General features: G+C 35.9%; 1 protein-coding gene across 2 annotated transcripts in view; it reads left to right on the top strand.

Annotated features, from left to right (window-relative positions):
• Positions 1-20365, top strand: part of BAIAP2L1 (BAR/IMD domain containing adaptor protein 2 like 1) — a 131724-nt gene that overhangs the window by 109347 nt on the left and 2012 nt on the right. The window contains exons 13-14 of one of the 2 annotated variants that reach the window (XM_074207114.1): positions 16539-16580; positions 19018-19058. In XM_074207114.1, coding sequence (XP_074063215.1) covers positions 16539-16556 — 18 coding nt within the window. In that variant the 3' untranslated portion in view covers positions 16557-16580; positions 19018-19058. Of the gene's footprint in view, positions 1-16538; positions 16581-19017; positions 19059-20365 lie in introns of those variants that run through there. The other variant, XM_074207113.1, reaches the window with a different exon arrangement.

Here is a 20365-nt window from a genome sequence, read left to right as displayed (position 1 = left end):
AACCTTTCATTTCACAGATGAGAAAATTGCAACCTAGAGCTAATATGACCATAGTCACACAGCCCATAAGTGTTAGAGGCAGGTGAGCCTAGTTTTTCATGACTTTACACCTAATTCTTGATTCTACCACATAACTTCTCATGATTGGGATGGTTTCAGATCAAAGTTATGTATCTAGCATACCTCTGCTTCCTTATTGGGAAGAAATATGTATTGAGGTGAGTAAATATAAACTATCTACAAATACAAAACACAAAAGTAATTTCCAGTAAGGGAGGGTACTAGCAACTGGGAGGACCAGAAAGAGGCCTCAGAAGAGGCCTATGAGCTGACCTTGAAAGGAGCAAGGGATTCCATGAGAGGAGAATATTCTAGGCAACAATTGACTATCCCGCTAAGAAAGATACTGGTATCTAATTTTAAAATCAAGAATTTTTATTTTATTTTTATTTCTTGTTTAAAGTGATGTTTAAGAAAAATCTCTTCCACAATTCTTTTATCTCAGTGAGTTCGATAACTAGAAAAATATATACTAGTCAGCATTTCTATAGAGTTTTGAAGTTTGCAGAGCAGTTTATGTATATTCTCATTCCTCCTCAGTACAATCCTATGAGGTAAGTGTTATTATACCCATTTTACAGATGAGGAAACTGAAGCTGAGAAAGATTAAGTTATTTGCTCAAGGACACATAGCTTATAAATATCTGAGGCAAGATTTGAACATAGTCTTCCTGACTCTAAGCTGCACATTGTGTGCATAAATATGGGTGTGTAGAGATATATATGTCAGTGATTGTATATTCATTGATTTATATCTAAATCTAATATCACCTTTTTTACCCCCTTTACTTCTTTGTGTCTTAAGTATTTTGAATGGAGTTTTAAAAAGGAAAAGAAGTATATACTTCATTGCAAAGTAATATAACCAAGAAGGGTGTGGAGGTGAAAGGGAAGGGAAGGGAGAAAAGTTAAGGTGTAGTTTCTTCTTCCCCTATCCACTAATTAGGAACAGATGGGGCAGTTAGGTGGCTCAGTAGATAGAGAACCGGTCTTGGAGTCAGGAGGACCTGAGTTCAAATGTAGCCACAGATACTTGTCATTTACTAGCTGTGTGACCCTGGCCAAGTCACTTATTGCCAATTGCCTCACTAATAAAATAAAATAAAATGAGTAGACACTGTAGATTTTCTTTTGTCTCCCTTCATCAAGGAGGTAACGTCTGGCCTGTTGCATAAGCTCCTTTTTTCTGGCACTGCCAAGGAAACCATAAGCAGGACTCAAAATTCCAAAAACTTCCTAGGAGCTTTTTAGGGGTGAATTAATTAAATGTTTAACCAAATATAGCAAGCTAATTTTTAAGTTGATAATTTTGTATGGCCCATGGATGTTATAAATATCCAAATGATCATTGGCAGAAAAAATATTCTCCCCCACCCCGTCCTACCATATACTCTCTTAGTACTCTCTTCCCCTCTCACTTGGCTTCAAGTATCATCTTTGAAGAAATTGAATTCCCAAACTTAGTTTTCTAGTCTTTCATTGGGATTTTAAGCTGTTACTTGAGTTCAAATCTAGTCTCAGAAACTTACTAACTGTGTGACCCTGGGCAAGTCACCTAACCTCTTTCTGCTTCAGTTTCCTTGTCTGTAAAATGGGGATAATATTGCACCTACCTTACGATATTGTTGAGAGGAGCAACTGAGAGGCTATTTATAAAGTACTTAGTATATAATAAATAGGTGCTATATAAATGTTAACTATTATCATTGATGATGTTATTAATGGAAAGTTGGCTTAAATCTGACCAGTAGGCTATGGGTTCTCAAGCCCAGAGTCAACTTTGACCCTTCCCTCTCCCTCAGATGATCATAGCTGAGTTGTCAAATCTTATTAATTCTGTATCCACTTACTCCTTTCTCCCCACTCACAAAGTAGTCACCTTAGTTCTGGCCCTCATCACCTTTCTTTTTTTTTTTAATTTATTTTTATTAAAGATATTATTTGAGTTTTACAATTTCCCCCCAATCTTAACTTCCCTCCCCCCCCACCCAAATCTGTCAGTCTTTACCCCCATCGCCTTTCATTTGTACTATTGCAACACTTTTTTTAATTGGACTCCCAGTTTCCAGTATCTCCTCTTATCCATCCTCCACAAAACTGAACAAAATAATCTTCCTAAAGTGAAAGCCTGACTTTGTCACTTCTGTCCTCAAGAATCTTCAGTGGCTCTCTCTTTCCTTCAGAATAAAATACAGACTCTTAGTTTGACCTTTAAAACCTTTCACACTTTGGCTTTAGTTGACATTTTCAGATTCATTTCCCATTGCTCCCCCATGGGCATGATATATTCCAGTCAAATTGGCCTATTTATTGTTCCTTGAACTTAGCACTACCTCCAAGACTTAGAATGCACATCATCATTATCTCTGCCTCTTCAAGTCCCTAGATTTCTTTAAGGAGCACCATGGATCTTCTCTCCTATCAGCCATTTCTTATTGCACTCTATCCCTCCTCAAATTATCTTGCATTTACATCTCTGTTCATTTATATTCTCCTTAAGAGCCAGGCTATATTTTGTATTTAGCCTCACATTTGGCACTTTACCTTATGTAGGCTGCTTGGTAGATGTTTGCTGAATTAAGTTGAATGTTAGAAGTAATAGGTTTTGTGTTACCTTTTTTGTTGTTTTTTTTTTTGTTTGCTAACTTTGGTATTGCATTTGATCACTCATCTTTTAAAACATTTTCTGATATTTGAGGATAAAGGAAAACCTTTTTTTCATGATATCATTAAAAAGAACTCTCCCAACTAAATTTTATGTAGCACATCCATCATTTGGAAAAAATTTCAATAGCATCTTTTAAGAGGCTTACGTTTTAGTAGATGTGCTATTTCTGTACTTCTATGAATCACAATAAATGCCTAGGGTTATGCAATACAGTTAATAAGTTATATAAAGTCAAAATACTGTTTACTATAGAGATATTATTTCATTTTAATGTTTATATTTTAATGAAACTCATTTACCTCTTCCAGTAACAGGCAAAAAAAAGTGCTGTTTCTGTGTGTATTCGTAAATTGAGAAATTGTTTTTCTGATCTGGAAGTTAATGGGGAAATTAATTCATGTTTCAAGTAACTATCAGTTGAATTTTAGGGTTTGGTAGGGAAAAATGGGGTCCTTTTAGTCTAGAGACAAAACCTGGAATTAGAGACAGGACAAAGCATTTGTGTGTCCTTAGCAAAGCTTGAAAGAAGTGAAGACTTGGGCCTTCATTGTAACATAAGGAACTAAAAGGCAGAATGACCTAGTAAATAGAACACTGGACTTGAAAGTTAGAAAGACCTGGGACCAAATCTCACCTCAGTTAACTTATTAACTGTGCTGTTTCTCCAAGCAAGTCACTTAAATTTTTGAGTCTCAATTTCTTCATCTGTAAAATAGGGATGATAGTATCTATTCCGAGCCTCAAACAAGGAAAACTATATAAATCATAATTTATAGATATATAAATTAAGCCATCATTTTTTATCATAAATAATACTTATGTAACATCAAAAGCAGAATTTGAGGCATTTAAAATATGCTCATTTAGTTTTTAAAATCTAGCATTGTGCTCCTTCTGCCTTTGCTTGCTTCATAGCTCCTATGACCTGTCAGTCCTTTTTTCTCTCTAGGACTAAGAAGTCCTTTAAAGAAGGACTAAGAAATACTCCCAAGATTTTATGGTGTCTGAATAACTGTTCCTTAAGGACTACTAAGGACCTTAACTCTATTTCTCTTGTTCTTTATCTGCAAAAGGATGAAACTAACTAATCTGTCCCTGGCATGGAAAGAGCAATAATTGTGTTCAAAAATTTAAAATAAAAAATACTGTGCCATTATGGCTAAATTATTCCATCCGTTATAAAAATTACTTGGAGCTAACTTCCATCACTAAAGCAGAAAGTGATTTGGGTATTTGATGCAAAGAATTAGATTTTCCCTGTACTGAAAAAGAAAACCAAACTCATCCATTAGAAAATTTTTTTTGTAAAACATAATCATCTATGGATCAGTATACATTTGTTTCTTATTCGTTTATTAAATTCATGTTCAAGAGGTAAATCTTAATATAGTATTTCATTGTTCTCCAGTCAAATGAGATAGTCTAAGGATGTAGCTGTCAACAACAAATAGGTCAGCAGCAGCAAAGACAGAAAGAAAACAAGAATTACTCCAAAGGCAATAACTTCAACAGGTGAAATTACTCCAATTTATAATAACCAGCCTCTGGCAAAGACAGCAGGAGGCACATGATCTAGCTATCTTTATCTCTGGAAGCCCAGGGAAGAATTGGATGTGTTTAAAGAAATGAAAGCAGGGAAAGTACAGATCATACAAAGTAGAACAATGAGCCATTCATATGTTTGATCCAGAATTTAACAGTCAGGAACATTTATTAGAGCTGAAAACAAAACATAAATTACCTGGAGAACAGTCTTCCAAAGCCGATAGAGTTAGAGAGAGGAAATGTTCAGTTCTGTGGAGGTGGGGAGGAGGGACAGGAATGAAATGCCAAAATAAAAAAAAAAAAGTTCTTCTAACATTTATTTGCACAGAAGATAATTATCTCCCTCTTCCTAAGCCACAGGCTATTGATCTACTGAGGATATTGGAAAAACAGATAGGTCAGAATTTAGTCTGAGCACTGGAGCCTACAGTTTATAGTTCTCTAGAAATTTTCAAAGCCTGTATTCTCCAAAAATCTAACATTTATTTCTCCCTGCACACACAGGCACAATCCAAATTCTTAATTTTAAGAGAAAATGCTGCAACATGGAAGGAATCACAAAAACAAATCCTCAGTGAATTAAAAGTCTCTCCTACCAAGAATGGATTCAGAACTTTAGAGCTAGAAGAGGCCTAAGAAATCATTTAGTCCAATCCCCTTGTATGAGGCCAGAGGAATTAAGAGACCTACTCAGGGTCACACAGTTAAGAAGTGGAAGAGCCAGTGTCTTCTAAGTCCAAATCTAGCATTCTTTCCATTGCATATGGTAGAATGTTTGTTCTTGAATCTGCTCACCTGGAAAATATTGTCACCTGCCCTAAGGGTAGTGGTGCTGCCAAGGCTAAAAAAATCTGACTCAGTCTCAAAAGTTCTTAGAATTCATTCTTTCTCTCTCTCTCTCTCTCTCTCTCTCTCTCTCTCTCTCCCCCTCCCCCTCCCCCTCCCCCTCTCCCCCTCCCCCTCCCCCTCTCCCCCTCCCCCCTCCCCCTCTCCCACTCCAATTGGGTGTAAGGCATGGAAAATCCAGGGACATTAGAATCAATGAAGAAGGCAGTGGATAAAGCACCGGCCCTGGAGTCAGGAGTACCTGGGTTCAAATCTGGTCTCAGACACTTAATAATTACCTAGCTGTGTGGCCTTGGCCAAGCCACTTAACTCCATCTGCCTAAAAAAAAAAAGAATCAATGAAGAAGCAGAACAAAGGGGAGGAAGTAGGCAGGTAACTGATTTTCCTCTAGTAATTGTGAAATGAATGAAAATGAGAAAAGGTTTGTTTATGAGATCATAACTCTGGAGCAGCAAGAGACTCCAGGAACCCTCTAGTCTAAATCCCTTGTTTTACACATAATGAAACTGAACTCAGGAAGTTTAAGTGATGTGTCCAGTGTCATCAGAGATAGGCATTAAGTGCAGATCCTTTGACTCACTAGTCACTACTCTTTATACAGGTCCTATATAGACATTTCAGTACCTCTTGTGGGTTTTTTCCCTTTAAAAAATTATCCTGACATCATTCCCACAGGTCAGTATTTCAAAGGACATGTTTGCTTTGACCATGAATGACTTGTGAGGTTTTTTTTTTTAAGTATCTCTTGGTCACAAGCACACAATCAGCACGTGACAGTTAATCAATGTTCACATCTTAATGCTGTGAAAAAGAATACTTGTTTGAGTTAACCTTTTTGTGTAGGCCTAGCAAATACTGCCTCAAAACAACACCTTATTAAAGTTAAGAAAACATAAGACTTTTATATTTTTACATCACCTGCTTATCCTAATCTATTCTTCCCTTTCCTAGAGAACCATCCCTATAATTTAAAGTAAAAAGAGAGTGTGTTCAAGAAAACTAAAAAACATATTATCCAAATACAACATTGTATGCAGAGAGCTATAACTATGGTGCCCACTTCTGTGAATATAGAAAAGGGGAAATATCTTCTCATATCTGTTCTTTAGGATCACTACTTTCCATTGCCCTTGTTTTGTTTATGTTGTTTTTTTCCACTCATATTATTGTAGTTATTGTTTGTATTGTTTTCCTGGTTCTGTTTATTTCATTTTGTATCAATTCATATAATCCTCCCCATCTTATAACATATTCTTCGTGTTTATCATTTCCTTATAGATTAGTAATACTCCATTGCATTCATATATCAATTTTTTTCATCATTCTTCCATCAGTAACCAGCACTACTTTGTTCAAGCAGTGCTATAAATTTTTTGTTACATAGGACATTTATTTTATCATTGAGCTCCTTGGGGTGTGAGACATAAGACTTTCTATATGTACTAGTAACTTCAGATTGGCATTAAACATAAAAATGGTTTCCAGGGACTGACTACACAGATATGGGCAAATCACCAGGTCTTCCTGCAGGCTTGCCTAGAGACTTAGATATAATGATACCCTTCTGACAGGGATTTTGTGAGAATGTGCATGAAGAATTTTGAGATTGCCCAGATGAAAGACACTCCATAAATGCAAAGTGTTATTATTATTTATTAGTTTAAGGAGACCCAGTGATGTAGCACGGTTATAGAAGAAAGGAAGGAAAAGGAGTTTATTACGTGTTTACTAGGCTAAGTGCTGAGAATATAAATGCAAACGCCACCCCCCCCAAAAAAAATTGGCAACATTTACCCTTCAAGAGATTACGTTGTAATAAAGGAAAATAAAAAACAAAACAAAGCTGAAAGGGGTGAAGGAATGGGTAGGGAGGAAGATGAAGGTATCTTATTGGAGGGAATATCCATACTAATGATATCATTTTTGGTGCCACAATTTAAGAAGGGAATTGATCATCGGGAGAATGTCTAAAGGAAGGTAACCAAGAAGGTAAAGGACTTTAAACCCACAGGGATTGGTTGGAGAAATCACAGAAACTTGGTCCAAAGAAAACAAGACTTGGGAGCTGTAGAAAGAAAGTGATAACTTGGGGTGCCTAGGTGGCGTAGTGGATCAAGCACTGGCCCGGAGTCAGGAGTACCTGGGTTCAAATCCGGTCTCAGACACTTAATAATTACCTAGCTGTGTGGCCTTGGGTAAGCCACTTAACCCCGTTTGCCTTACAAAAAAAAAAAACTAAAAAAAAAAAAGGAAGTAATAACTCTCTTCAAGTATTTGAAGAGTTATCCTAGAAAAGAGGGATTTGAGATTTGTTTGGTTTCACTTCAGAGTGTCAAATAAAGAGGAGAAGATGGAATCAGAACTGTCCTAAAGCGGAATGGGCAGCATTAAGACCTGGTGCTTCCACCTCCATGGAGGTCTTTGAATAGAAGCTGGAATAAGCACTTCTCCAAATGTGATGGTGGGGATTCTTTTCATGTCTAGTTTGGACTAAACAGGGGAATGGAATTAAAGACTTATAAAATACTTTACTACAAGCCAACTGTGCTTAGGATATTACAAAAATTATCTCATTTGATCCTGATAACCCTGTGAGACAGGTACTATTATTATTCCTATTTTACACTTGAGAAAACTGAGGCAGAGGTAAAATGACTTGCCAAGGGTCACACAGTTAGTAAGTGTCAGAGGCTGTTCACTGTGCCACCTAGCTACCTCTAAAGATGGTCACTTAAGGCCCTTTCAGCTCTCAAGTTCTGTGAAATTCCACCAATCCCTGGCAGAATATAAGAGTGATGTATAGGAGAGATTATAATAATAGTACCTGATATAGGAAATAAGATTTTCAAAATAACTCAATTTTCCAGATAACTGAACACAAGACTTCTGGAACTTGTACAGTTTCTTTTTTGGCTACTCAGAGGACTTTTTTTTTTTTTTTTTTTGCTTTTCATCCCTAACCCCTCTGCCACCTGAGCCTATTTTTCAGTTGTTTTCTGACAAATTATGTTTTGTTATATGTTAGTTCTTAATGATGGGGAGATTAGTGAATATGTTGATCTCTGAGCTACTGAAGGAATAATTTTAATCCAGCAACATCTGATAAGCCCCTTAGAATATGTGAGGGGCCAGCAAGCTCCCTAACAAGAAGCACACCAACCCATGCAAGAAAAATGGAGATGATTAAATAAAACCTCAGTGTCCTATCAGCATCTGGATCAAGCCTATGAATGTCCCTTCTCTTCCAGCCTAGGCAAGAACTTTCTTTAAACCTAAAGTAAATATGTGGGTAAAGAAATTGCCTAAGATATTTTTTTTAAGTTGAATGACGTCCAAAAAATGAATTCGGTTCCTCGTAGGGAGCAGTACAAACGGAAATAAAATGCATTATTTATTTGAAGGACTGGGTATGATGTAAAATTTGCCATGCCCTGAACCACCTACCTTCTCGAAATCTCTTTGCTCTTTAAAAGTTTGATTTGGCTTTGAATAAACTTTTCAAATCTGAGGGTACAATAGCAAACTTCCTTCTAATCTGAGGACATTTCTGAATTTAAGGGTTTAACTATAAGGTTACTTGTAGAAAGTATGATGTGTTGTGAACCTTCCATCTTCCTTCATTTGGTTTATCAGTTATCTAAACTTTAATAAGGTTTTTTAATCCTGATTTGATCCTGATTAACCCTGTGAGACAGGTACTTTTTCTTTCCCTTCCCTGCTTTTGGAAGAATGAATTAAAAAAATATAGGAATCAAGGCAGCTAGGTGGTGCTGTGGATAGAGCACTCACCCTGGTGTCAGGAGTACCTGAGTTCAAATCCAGCCTCAGACACTTAATAATTGCCTAGCTGTATGACCTTGGACAAGTCATTTAGCCCCATTGCCCTGCAAAAACCAAAAAAATATAGGAATCACTAAAGGAAATAACAGCTGAGCTTGTTAGAAAGACCCAGGTTCAGATGCCACTTGTAACCTAAAGTTATGAGATCCTACACAAGCCATTGTAATCTATCTGTTCCATAAACAACTCCTTAGCATTTATATACATTGTCACAGGTGGTGATGACTTGAGAGTTCCCCATCAGGATAATAATGATAATGTTGTCATGGCTTTCAGGGAGGCGATACCATGATGAGCATGTGAATTGGATTTGAGTGAGGGGGTTATGCTAAGTCACCAGCCTCACTTTCTCCTCTAGATTCACCTGGGTCCCGTGGCCAGATGTGAATCAGGACGACTGGAGATGGCCCCGGATGTGAGACAATTTGGGGTTATGTGACTTACCCAAGGTCACACAGGTAGTAAGCTAGATTCAAACTCCTGTCCTCCTGATTCCAAAGCCAGTGCTTTATCTACTGTGCCAGCTAGCTAGGAATTCCCATACCAACTAACTAAATCCTAGTTCTCATGTCTCAACTTATTGTCAGTATGTCTTATATTCAGCCTCTCCATCATCACTACCCTAGTTAGGACCTCATTATTTTCTGGTGGCTCCCTACTGCCTACTAAATAAAATGTAATCTTCTTAGCATTGCCATTCTAGGAACTTTGGAAGCTGGCTCCCATCCACTTCCGCAACCTTGTTTCACACTGCTTTTTTTAGACTGTAGCCAAAGTAAAATTATTCTGAGCATTCCCTATCTTTGAGCTTTTGCTCACCTCTCATCTGATGAGATGAGAGCTAAAACTCCTGCCTTCTTTGATTCTTCCCACTAAACGTGATATCAGCAATCTCCCTCCTCTGAACTTGTACCTTGCTTTTGTATTCAGTTCAGCAAACATTTTAACCATATAATTTTGCACTGAGGATTCAGAGACAAAAAAGAATGACCCATGTCGGCAAGATGCAAAATGTAGGAAGCATAATAATTGCTGACATTGATGTAATATTTTAAAGTTTGTTCAAATGCTTTACAATTTATTCATTTAATCCTCACAGCAATCCTGAAGTTACTATACATTAGATATTATTTCCCTTTTATAGAAGAGGAAACCGGGGCTCAAAAGGGTTTAAGTGCCTATGATCTCACAACTATTAGGTGTCAAAGGTAACAATAACTAAATATAAGATTTGGGCAGCTAGAGAACCCAGCAGGTAGAGCACCAGCCCTGAAGTCAGGAGGACCTGAATTCAAAATCTGATCTCAGACATTGACTCGCTCTGTGACCTTGGGCATGTCATTAATCTTGACTGCCTTGGATCCAGAATCATCTCCAGGCATCCTAATCCATATCTGGCCACAGGACCCAGATGGTTCCAGAAGAGAAAGTGAGGTGACTTAACAGTGACACTTCATTCAAATCCAATTCATATGCTTGTCATGGCATCACCTCCCTAAGTCATAGTCTTCTTTGAATATGAAGGACAAACATCATTAAATAAAAGATAATTTGAGGAAAAAAGAAAGAGAATTAGCAAATGAGAGAATCAGGAAAGGTTTCTGTAGGAGATAACACTTGAGCCTGAACCCTGAAGAAAAGTACTCCTTACTGCCAGTGCCTTCCATTTGAGGTTACCTCAGACTTATCCTGCCTGTTTTATTTGTATATTATTAGGGGCTTATGTTTTCTTTCCTCTATGAACTTCTTGAGGGCAAGGACTATTGCCTTTTGAGTCCTTAGCATGTTGTTTGATGCATTATGTTCACTTAGCAAATGTTTGTTGATATCTAAGAGACTGAGGTGAAAAGGATCTCAGACATTGGAAGTGGGGATGACAGCTATGTAGAAACAAAGATGAAAAATGGAATGTAGTAGGCCAATTTGGCTGGAATATAGAGTACATGAAAAGTAATATGAAATATCTGTACTATATAAAATTGTAGCTAAATTGTGAACAGCTTTAAACATTAGTTTTTGTTTTGATGAGAATTCTGTATTTTTAAGTAGGAGAATGACAGGTGCCTTAGGAATCAATATACTTTTTTAGTATTCATTTATATGTTTCATGCAGGAATTATGAATAGGTGAATATTAACTGATTATTTTGGCAACTGTATGAAGCATTGATTGAAGAGGGTCTTTCCTAAGATACCAAATAGGAAACTAATTTCAATTGTCTTAGAGATCAGTCTAAGCCAGAGAAGAAGAAAAGATACAAAAGTTTACAATATATTTTTGAATGAATAAACAGATGCATTGGACCTTTGGTTAAAACATTTCCCAGATGTCTCTGAATTACTATATTCCAAATCCAACTTATCCACTCAGATTTCAGAAAAAAGGAATAATCCAAGATCCTGTTTGTAGAATTGCTCTTAGATAACATCTCCAGTCTCTGCCCCATTTTGGGGTAAGAAAGACATTGTCGGTGTACCTGGATGGGTACAGTTATAAAAAGTTACTGACCTCAGTTTTCATGTTAATTCATTGATATACATGCTTATAATGGAAGAGTTAATTAACATTCGGACTCATTTAAACTTGCTTTCATTTTATTGGATTCAATCTAAAGAAAGAGAAGGAAAAACCTGCCATTCCAAAATCTAAGGAAGTGATGATTTCTTTCACTTAAGTTAGTTGTACCATATCATAGGAAGCTCCAAGTTAAGTGATTTACATGATATTGGAGACACTAATGTAACCTCTCCCCAAATAAAGTTTGAGAGTGCTATGTGATGGGACAACACTGCCATCTCCTGGACACTTATGTGAATAACATGAAGAATCCTGAGTAAGTATGTGATTAGAAAAAGGCAAAAAAGTAATTTTGGGACTTTACATACATGCACACGCACATACACACACACACACACCTCCATACATACACACAGATAGGTGCATATGTATATATACACATTTATGTGTAAAATGCAGAAATTTGTTTTGCTTGGCTATACATTTTGGATGAGTTTTATTTTTGTAGCTTCATTGGTGGAAGGGAGAGAGTTTGGACCTGAAAATAAAATAAAATTGATTTTTTAAGTGTATATGCACATACATATTAACACAGACACATAATTAGAATTTAAAAGACCTTATAGATTATCTAGACCAATCACTTCATTTCATTGAGTGCCCTTTTTAATTGATCTTTTTTTTATTAAAGCAGGACTATAATTAGCTCTAAATGTCATAAAAAGAACCCTTTGTTGGAAATGGGAAAGTTGAAGAGCCTGAACATTAATTCCCATGGGAGAAAAGTTGCCAGGATACCACTGAGGTTTACAGTTGGAGTAACCCTTTGAAACCCCATGCCACCCCCCCCAAGAAGATCACTTGATAGCTTTAGTTTGGCACTTAAGTTATCAAGAATAAAATATGAAGAACTTTAAATATTAATTTCATTTTTAATGAGAAGGCTGTATATTATAAAGATAATAAATAATTACTAAAGATTATTAAGTCAGAAAATGACTTGTGCCTTAAGAATTAAATCTGTATACTTTTTTAGTGTTCATATTTCATTTTCATTTCAAGAATTTGAAGTAGGGAAATATCAATTGGACAGATTTATACCATGGGATGATTCTTTTGGCAGTGTGTAAAGGATGCATTGAAGAAGAAAATCTAGCCACCAAGATACCAAATAGGAAGCTATTAAAATAATCCATCCATCTGTCTCTTCACAGGAATTTGGCCTCTAAAAAGCTTGAATACAAGCTAAACCTATACTCCCCACTACCAAATAATTAGAAAAACATAAACAACCTTCATGTTTGAGCCAGAAGGCAGCTTAAGCATCATATAGTCTGTCTATCTGTGTGTCTGTCCATCTCTCTCTCTCTCTCTCTCTCTTGCGTGCGCACACACACACACACACACACATGGAGAAGCTGTGTGTGCATGTGTGCACACGCGTGTTTTGGAAGAGATTTCTACAGCTATTTAGTCCAATCTATACTCAAAAGGATTCTCCAATGTAACACAGCCTGCACGTAATGATTCTACCTCCAGACTGTCAAGAACTTTAGAGATCCTGACTTGGCTATCTCCCTGCTGTGCGATCTAAAGAAATTTATGAATTAACATATATGTCTTTATCCTTTATCCTTTACCTTGAAGAAATTCCCTCTTAAAGAACTGAGAGGTTGTGACTTGCAAAAAAGTAAGGGCTATATTAATGTTATCATCAGTTATCATATTTTTAAATTATCTTTATTGTCACAAAAATTATTACCTAAATTATAACACAATAAGTATGTATCAAAGTAGAACTTGAACCTAGGCTCTGAGGCTAACTCTGGATCCATTCTACATCACTGCCTCTATGTGTATCCAGATCATTATCAAAAGTGCTAAACAGCACAAGATCTGGCATAATTCCTTGGAATACTCCATAGTTGACATTGATCCATTAATCACTACTCTCTGTAAGTCCAGCCATTCAACCCATTCTGCACTTGTCTAACTGTAATATCTAGTCCACATCTCACGCTCTTTTTTTTTTTGGTTTTTGCAAGGCCGTGGGGTTAGGTGACTTGTCCAAGGTCACACAGCTAGATAATTATTAGTCTAAGGTTGAATTTGAACTCGGGTCCTCCTGACTCCAGGGGTGGGTGCTCTATACTGTGCCACCTAACTGCTCCTGTCCACATCTCTCAATATGTTCCATAAGACTATCAGATACTTTATTAAAAGCCTTGCTAAAATCTAGGTCAACCAGATGGCATTTCCATGGCATTTCCTTCCTCAGCAGATTCAGTAATCCTACCAAAAAAAAAGAAAATGAGGTTATTCTGGCATGATCTGTTCTTGATGGAGCCATACTAGGTCTCTATAATAATCACTGCTTCCTTTCTAGGTATTCATTATTTAATAAAAAAAATTTTCCAGGGATCTAAGTCAAACTCACTTATTCTCTTCCCTTTCTTGCAAAGCAGGACATTTGCTCTTCAACAACCTTGTGGTACTTCTTCTATGTTCCATAATCTTTCATATGTGACTAGCAATGAATCAGCAATCATATCTGCCATTTGATAGCAGAGGATGTAGTAACTTGAATTCATTAAGAATAAGAGGGGCAGCTAGGTGGTGCAGTGGATAGAGCACCCACTCTGGAGTCAGGAGGACCTGAGTTCAAATGTGACCTCAGACAATTAATAATTGCCTAGCTGTGTGACCTTGAACAAGTCACTTAATTCCATTGCCTTGCCAAAAAAAAATCTAAGAATATGAAAGAAGTGCTTTCTTACAATCTCAGTGTTTTAAGAATTTCTCAGCTGATAATGACAATCAATACCTATTAATCATTTCTGTTGTCATTCCCAATACAAAGGTCATTTTTGAAAGAGAAAGAAAGATTAGAACAAGCAGTTAGACCTTTTCTTTTGTGGTCAGTTATTTTCCTGTCCCCTCTTATGAATTTCCTTTTTTCCTCTTCTTTTATCCTCTTCTGCCAATATAATTTTTAAAAATAAAAAACCTTTTATTGTCCTTAGCTTCTATCACCAGCCTCAACTCATTCTGAGTTTTAGAACTCTTAACTGCATTTTTATAAGACTTTTATGAATATAAAAGTCCTCTTTACTGGCCTTGTTTCCATCTTCTATGAATTACTTTTGAAAATCTAAGTTGGTTGGTGAGTCTCCTGTGCATCCATATCTGTTTCTCTCTTTTTTTGACATTTTCTTCTATTTTATTTTACAAATATTTACAGATTACTCCTTCTTGAGTGGTTTGGTCTAACAAAATAAAAGTTAAGTAAAACTGTTAATTGTTACCTTAACTAAAGGTTAGAGCAACATTTCATATCTACAGCACTTCTTCCTCGCTCATTTTTTTATTTATTTTATTTATTTATTTAAGACAGTGGGGTTAAGTGACTTGCCCAAGTCCTCCTGACTCCAAAGCCAGTGCTCTATCCATTGCACCACCTCAATGCACTCTTTTTTTTTAATTTTATATAAGACAGTGGGGTTAAGTGACTTGCCCAAGGCCACACAGCTAAGTAATTTTAAGTGTCTGAGTTCAGATTTGAACTCAGGTACTCCTGAATCCAGGGCCAGTGCTCTATCCACTGTGTCACCTAGCTGCCCCTCCCTCACTCATTTTTTAAAAATTAACAGAAAACTAATTTCACACCGTGAAGAAAAGGAGATGAAAAGGGGAAAAGTAGATTTCTTATAAAAAATATGCATGGTCAAGCAAAAGTTTCCACCAATAATTATACACAAAAATATATGTCTCATTCCAAACCACAAATTCATCACCTCTAATAGATAGCATGTTTCATTGTCAGTTCTCTGGAATCAGAGTTCTTAAAACTGTTTATAATGTTGTTATATGTTATACTCTTGGTTCTCCTGATTTCATTATTCATTCATTTATAAAATGTCCTCAAAATCATTACTGCATCAATTCATGTCATGTAAGTCTTTCTAAAATCTTCTATTTCCTCATTTATTTTTTATGTATTTTATTTTTTTCCCCAATTATATACAATAATAGTTCCTACCCATCATTTTTTGGTAAGGTTTTGAATTTTACACTTTTACCTCACTCTCCCTTCTCTCCCTCCCCCCTCCCCTCCCCCCCCCCACAGAGTCAGGAGTACCTGGGTTCAAATCTGGCCTCAGACAGTTAATAATTACCTAGCTGTGTGGCTTTGGGCAAGCCACTTAACCCCGTTTGCCTTGCAAAAACCTAAAAAAAAAAAATCTTTAAATTTCATGATTACAGTCACCATCAGCTATGAGCTTTGAGCTCAAGAATATAAAATCTGACCCTGCTGTCAGCTTCTACACTCTCTTCTTTCACCCTTATCAATAAACTTCTTAATTCCTCATTACTTTCTGTCATCAATGTTATCATCTGCATATTTGAGATTGCTGATATTTCTCCTGGAAACTTCTAATTCTGACTTTTGCTTCATTAAGTCTGGCATTTTACATGATATATTCTGCATAGAAGTTAAATAAAGTGACAATACACCATTGTCTTGCTCCTTTTCCAACCTTAAACCAGTCAATTTTTTCATGTTTTATTTTCCTTTTTTTTTTATTTTAGGCAATAGGTTTAAGTGACTTGCCCAGGGTCACACAGCTAGGTAATTATTAAATATCTGAAGCCAAATTTGAACTTGGGTCCTCCTTACTCCAGTCCAGTGCTCTATTCATCATGTTTGGTTTTAACTAATGCTTTCTGATCTAGATATAAGTTCCTCAAGAAACAAAATGATCTGGTATTATTCCTAAGTCTTTGAGACCTTGCCATATTTTGTTATAATCCATAAAGTCAAAGGCTTTGGTATAATTAAACTGAAGTAACTGTTTTTCTGGAACTTCCTTGCTTTCTCCTTAATTCGCAAATTTTGGCAATTTTGTCTATAGTTCCTTTGCCCCTTCAGAAAACCAACATACTATTCTAGGAATTCTTGGTTCACAGTTGCTGAAGCTTACCATGCTGAATCTTAAGCATAATACACCTGATGTGTGAAATGACTGCATTTGTTTAATAATTTGACCATTCCTACTTTAGGACTGGGACATAAACTGATGTTTTCCAATCTAGTGGCCACTGGTAAGTTTTCAAAATTTGATTTGAATGTAGCACTTTAACAGCATCATCATTCAGAATTTTAATTCTGGAATTCCATCACTTCCACTAGCTGTAGTTCAAAGTGCTTCCCAAGGTTCACTTGTCTTTTCTAGGAAGTCTGACTCAGTAACCACATCTTGATTATCAGAGATATTAAGATCTTTCTTATATAGTTCTTTGGATATCCTTGCCATCTCTTCTTACTCTTCTATTTCTGTTTTCCTGTCATTTTTGTTTTTTTATCATGCCCATTTTGCATGAAACTTTCCCTTGATATGATTTACATTCTATTAATTCTATTTTTTTTTGCATTTCTCATTTAAGAAAACCCATTTTGCATGAAACTTTCCCTTGATGTATGATTTACATTCTATTAATTCTTCTATTTTTTTTTGCATTTCTCATTTAAGAAAACCTGTTCTCATCTTGCTGTTCTTTGAAATTTAGACTGTAGCGCCCCTAGTCTACATATTTGCAGCTAAACAGGACCTCTTTGTTAAGGGCACCCTTAACCTTTTACCCTTTACCCTTAACCTTTTACCCATCTTTCACATCTCATGGAAATTATATGTAGATCCTGGGGAAGAAAAAATCTTAGATGATGAGAATGGCTGAGGAATTTCCAGGAAGTCATGCCCTTCCCAAGTTCACCCCCTCCTTTTCTGCCCTTCTGTCACATCAAACCATGAAACCAAACAAGCAAAACTCATAGGCTCCTCTCTCTTGGGCTATCCTATCCTTCCTATACTTTACAAGGTATTATACATAAATACAAGCATCTAAACCTTACTAAAATTTGAGAAGCTGGAGAGACCAAAAGCTGAGATTAGGGAATAAGTGTCCTCAAAATTGCTTTATGATATGTATGTATATATATGTGTGTGTATGTATATACACATGTGTATAAAGAGAGAAAAACTGAAAATTAAGAATATGATGCATGCTCTAATCTCTGGAACCAAAATTATTTAATTCATCACTTATTTTAATAGTCATCCTTCATATTCTCTTGATTTTACATTATTCACCCTATATCATTTCATATCAATCTTATTTGCTTTGATTTCTTCAGTCACTTCCATAATGTTCCATTATATTGATACACAATCCCTGTTTTATATAGATAAAGAAATTTGGGTCCAGAGAAGTGAAGCAAATTGCGCAGAGACAATTTACAAAGCTGGGTTTCAAATCCAGGTCCTTTTAGGAATAAAGACTTGAAACTGTTCACAGTACCTATTGTGAGATTAACACAAATCCTCTCTGTCCTGTAGATTTTTAAAAATAGGAAATTTAGCTCTAACTTCTACTTCCTAACTCCTCAAACTTATTTCTGAGCCTCAGTCATTTCAACTTCTACAGTAGCTAGTTGTCCTATTGAGCTCTGTACCCTCTTAAAAAACTGCCATTGTTTCTGTTAATTTTTATTTTGATGAAGATCTTTTTCAAAATTTCAATATACAACTGAAATTACCAAATCTTTTCTGTACTAGAAGAGTCCATACAGAAAATAATAAAGCATTCATGATGAATAGAACAATTGTCCCCAAATTCTACAGCTCACTTAGAATTAAATCTACATTGGAAACTATGGAAGGAAAAGTAACCTCATCCCCTGTTGTTATAGAAACAAAATTATACCCTGTACCTATTGAAAAAAATCAGTTGTTTTAACTGATATGAGTGGCCACAGAAATTTTGAATCAGAGACTTGGGCTCAAATTCTACCTCTGACATATGCAGCTTTGGAAACATCACTTTAGTGAACTAGTCTGAAAAATTATTTCTAAAATTGGACCAGTGTCTCCAGTACTTACTTGGAAGGTTTATTGTGAGGGTACTGTTGTATAATTCACTCTGCAAACTGTTCTGTGTGTGTCAATTGTTTTTATTTAAAATTATAAATAGATCTTTCTATTAATGTTGGTGCTTTAATAAAAAAGGATATATATATATTCTTCCATGGTTGTATATTTATTTGCTTTAAATTTAAGGAAAACAAAATGCTTTCATTTTTACTCTTAAATGATTATGCTTGAATGAGACAAACTTTTTTTTAGGTGTGGAAAATGTGTGGGTTTGTTTTGTTTAGCTATACTTGTTAGAAGGATTATGTTTTTTCCTTTTCCCCTAGTAAAGGTTACTAGTGTTAGTGGCCCAAAGAGAAAAAAAGGATGTCATTGAAGTACCTTCAAAATACATAGACCAGAACAGAAAGTTCAGAAAGAAAAGGCAAGTTTCAGACAGTTCTGAAACTAAGTATTTTTTTTAAAGCAAGCTATACATAATAGACATTTAGTTTCACATATAAAATATTTTTCTATTTTGTATTCCAGAATGTCCCTTTTTTGGGTATGCTAAATTCCAAATAAATTTTTTAATTGTGGTACTAAATAGCTTTCATCTTCTTTCTTCACAGAAACCAGATACAAATGGAATAGCAAAGCATCCTTTTCTAAGGTATTTATCTCAATGAAGCAGAAACAGTTTTCCACCATGCTCATAGGCACTTTATTTGGGGGTTACAAATTTGAGCCCCTAGTCCTGGACATCTTCCTTGCAAATATTAATCACTAGGGGATATATTTAAGAATGGCTCAACTCACTGCTATCCTTGCTTTTGGAAAAACACTAAAGCACATGCCATAAAATTTAATCAAAGGCTTTATCAAAATATTCCCCTATATGTTGCAAACCCCAGTAGGATGAATGAAAATTCCAACATAAGAATTGTCTTGCTTTTGTAGTTAACATGAACAACACTAGAAATGTTTCCTAATTGATGTAGCCAAAGGATGGTGACATATTCCCGCTATTCGTCATCTTGACTTTTGTCCTGCTACTGGACTACTGATTGGAAGAGAGAGTGAAGCTAACAACTTTGTGCAACTCTGCCTCACCTAAATTCAACAGACCTACAAGTAAAGACATCAGAATGACTAACAACACAAACAATATTTTCTATAGAGTAGGTTTTGGTAAGAGAGTTTCATCTTAGAACCTCTGCAAAACTATTAAAAAGTGGGCAACTATGAGGCACAGTGGAAAGAGCAACAGCCCTGGAGTCAGGAGAAACTGAGTTCAATCTGGCCTCAGTAACTTTAAATTACCTAGCTGTGTGAACTTTAGGCAAGTCACTTAACTTCATTGCCTTGCCAAAAAAAAAAGCTACTAAAAGTATTGTTACAGGGAAATTGTGCCAATAAGGTAGAACTAAGTACAGTCCTTGTGTAATGCTGTTAATCAAGAAGGCACTATGCATTCTAAGAATATAATAATCTAATACAGAGTTCAGGATTTAGATTAGGAAAAACCCAAATCCCAGTCCCTCGTCAGATATTTCTGATGTCTAACTGCAGTGAAGTCATTTAATGAGCCTATTTTATTATCAAAATAGATTTCACTAAAAGGAATGAAATCCTTCTAATCCAAATCTCACTTTTTACAAATAAACTTAAGAACCAGAAGAATTAAAAGACTGGCATAGCTTTAAATAGTCAGCAGAACTTGAAGCAGCCTCCTCAGATTACAATTAGAGTCACGAATATCAAGATTCAAATCTTGCCTCTGACATCTACTGACTATGAGCCAGTGGCTTAACTTCATTATCCCCAAGCAAATCTTTTTAATATTTTAATGAATGGATTTCTGTAGAACTGAATATTTTATTTTGGTTATTTAAAAACATTCTGAGAAAGGGTCCCATTGGCTTCACCAGTTAAACATGGGGTCCATAACACACACAAGTTAAGAACCCTTATTTACAA

Source organism: Macrotis lagotis, chromosome X, assembly GCF_037893015.1.
Source record: "Macrotis lagotis isolate mMagLag1 chromosome X, bilby.v1.9.chrom.fasta, whole genome shotgun sequence".
Lineage (NCBI taxonomy): Eukaryota > Metazoa > Chordata > Mammalia > Peramelemorphia > Peramelidae > Macrotis > Macrotis lagotis.
Note: the sequence above shows the minus strand (reverse complement) of the source record. Positions and strands in the feature narration are given on the sequence as shown.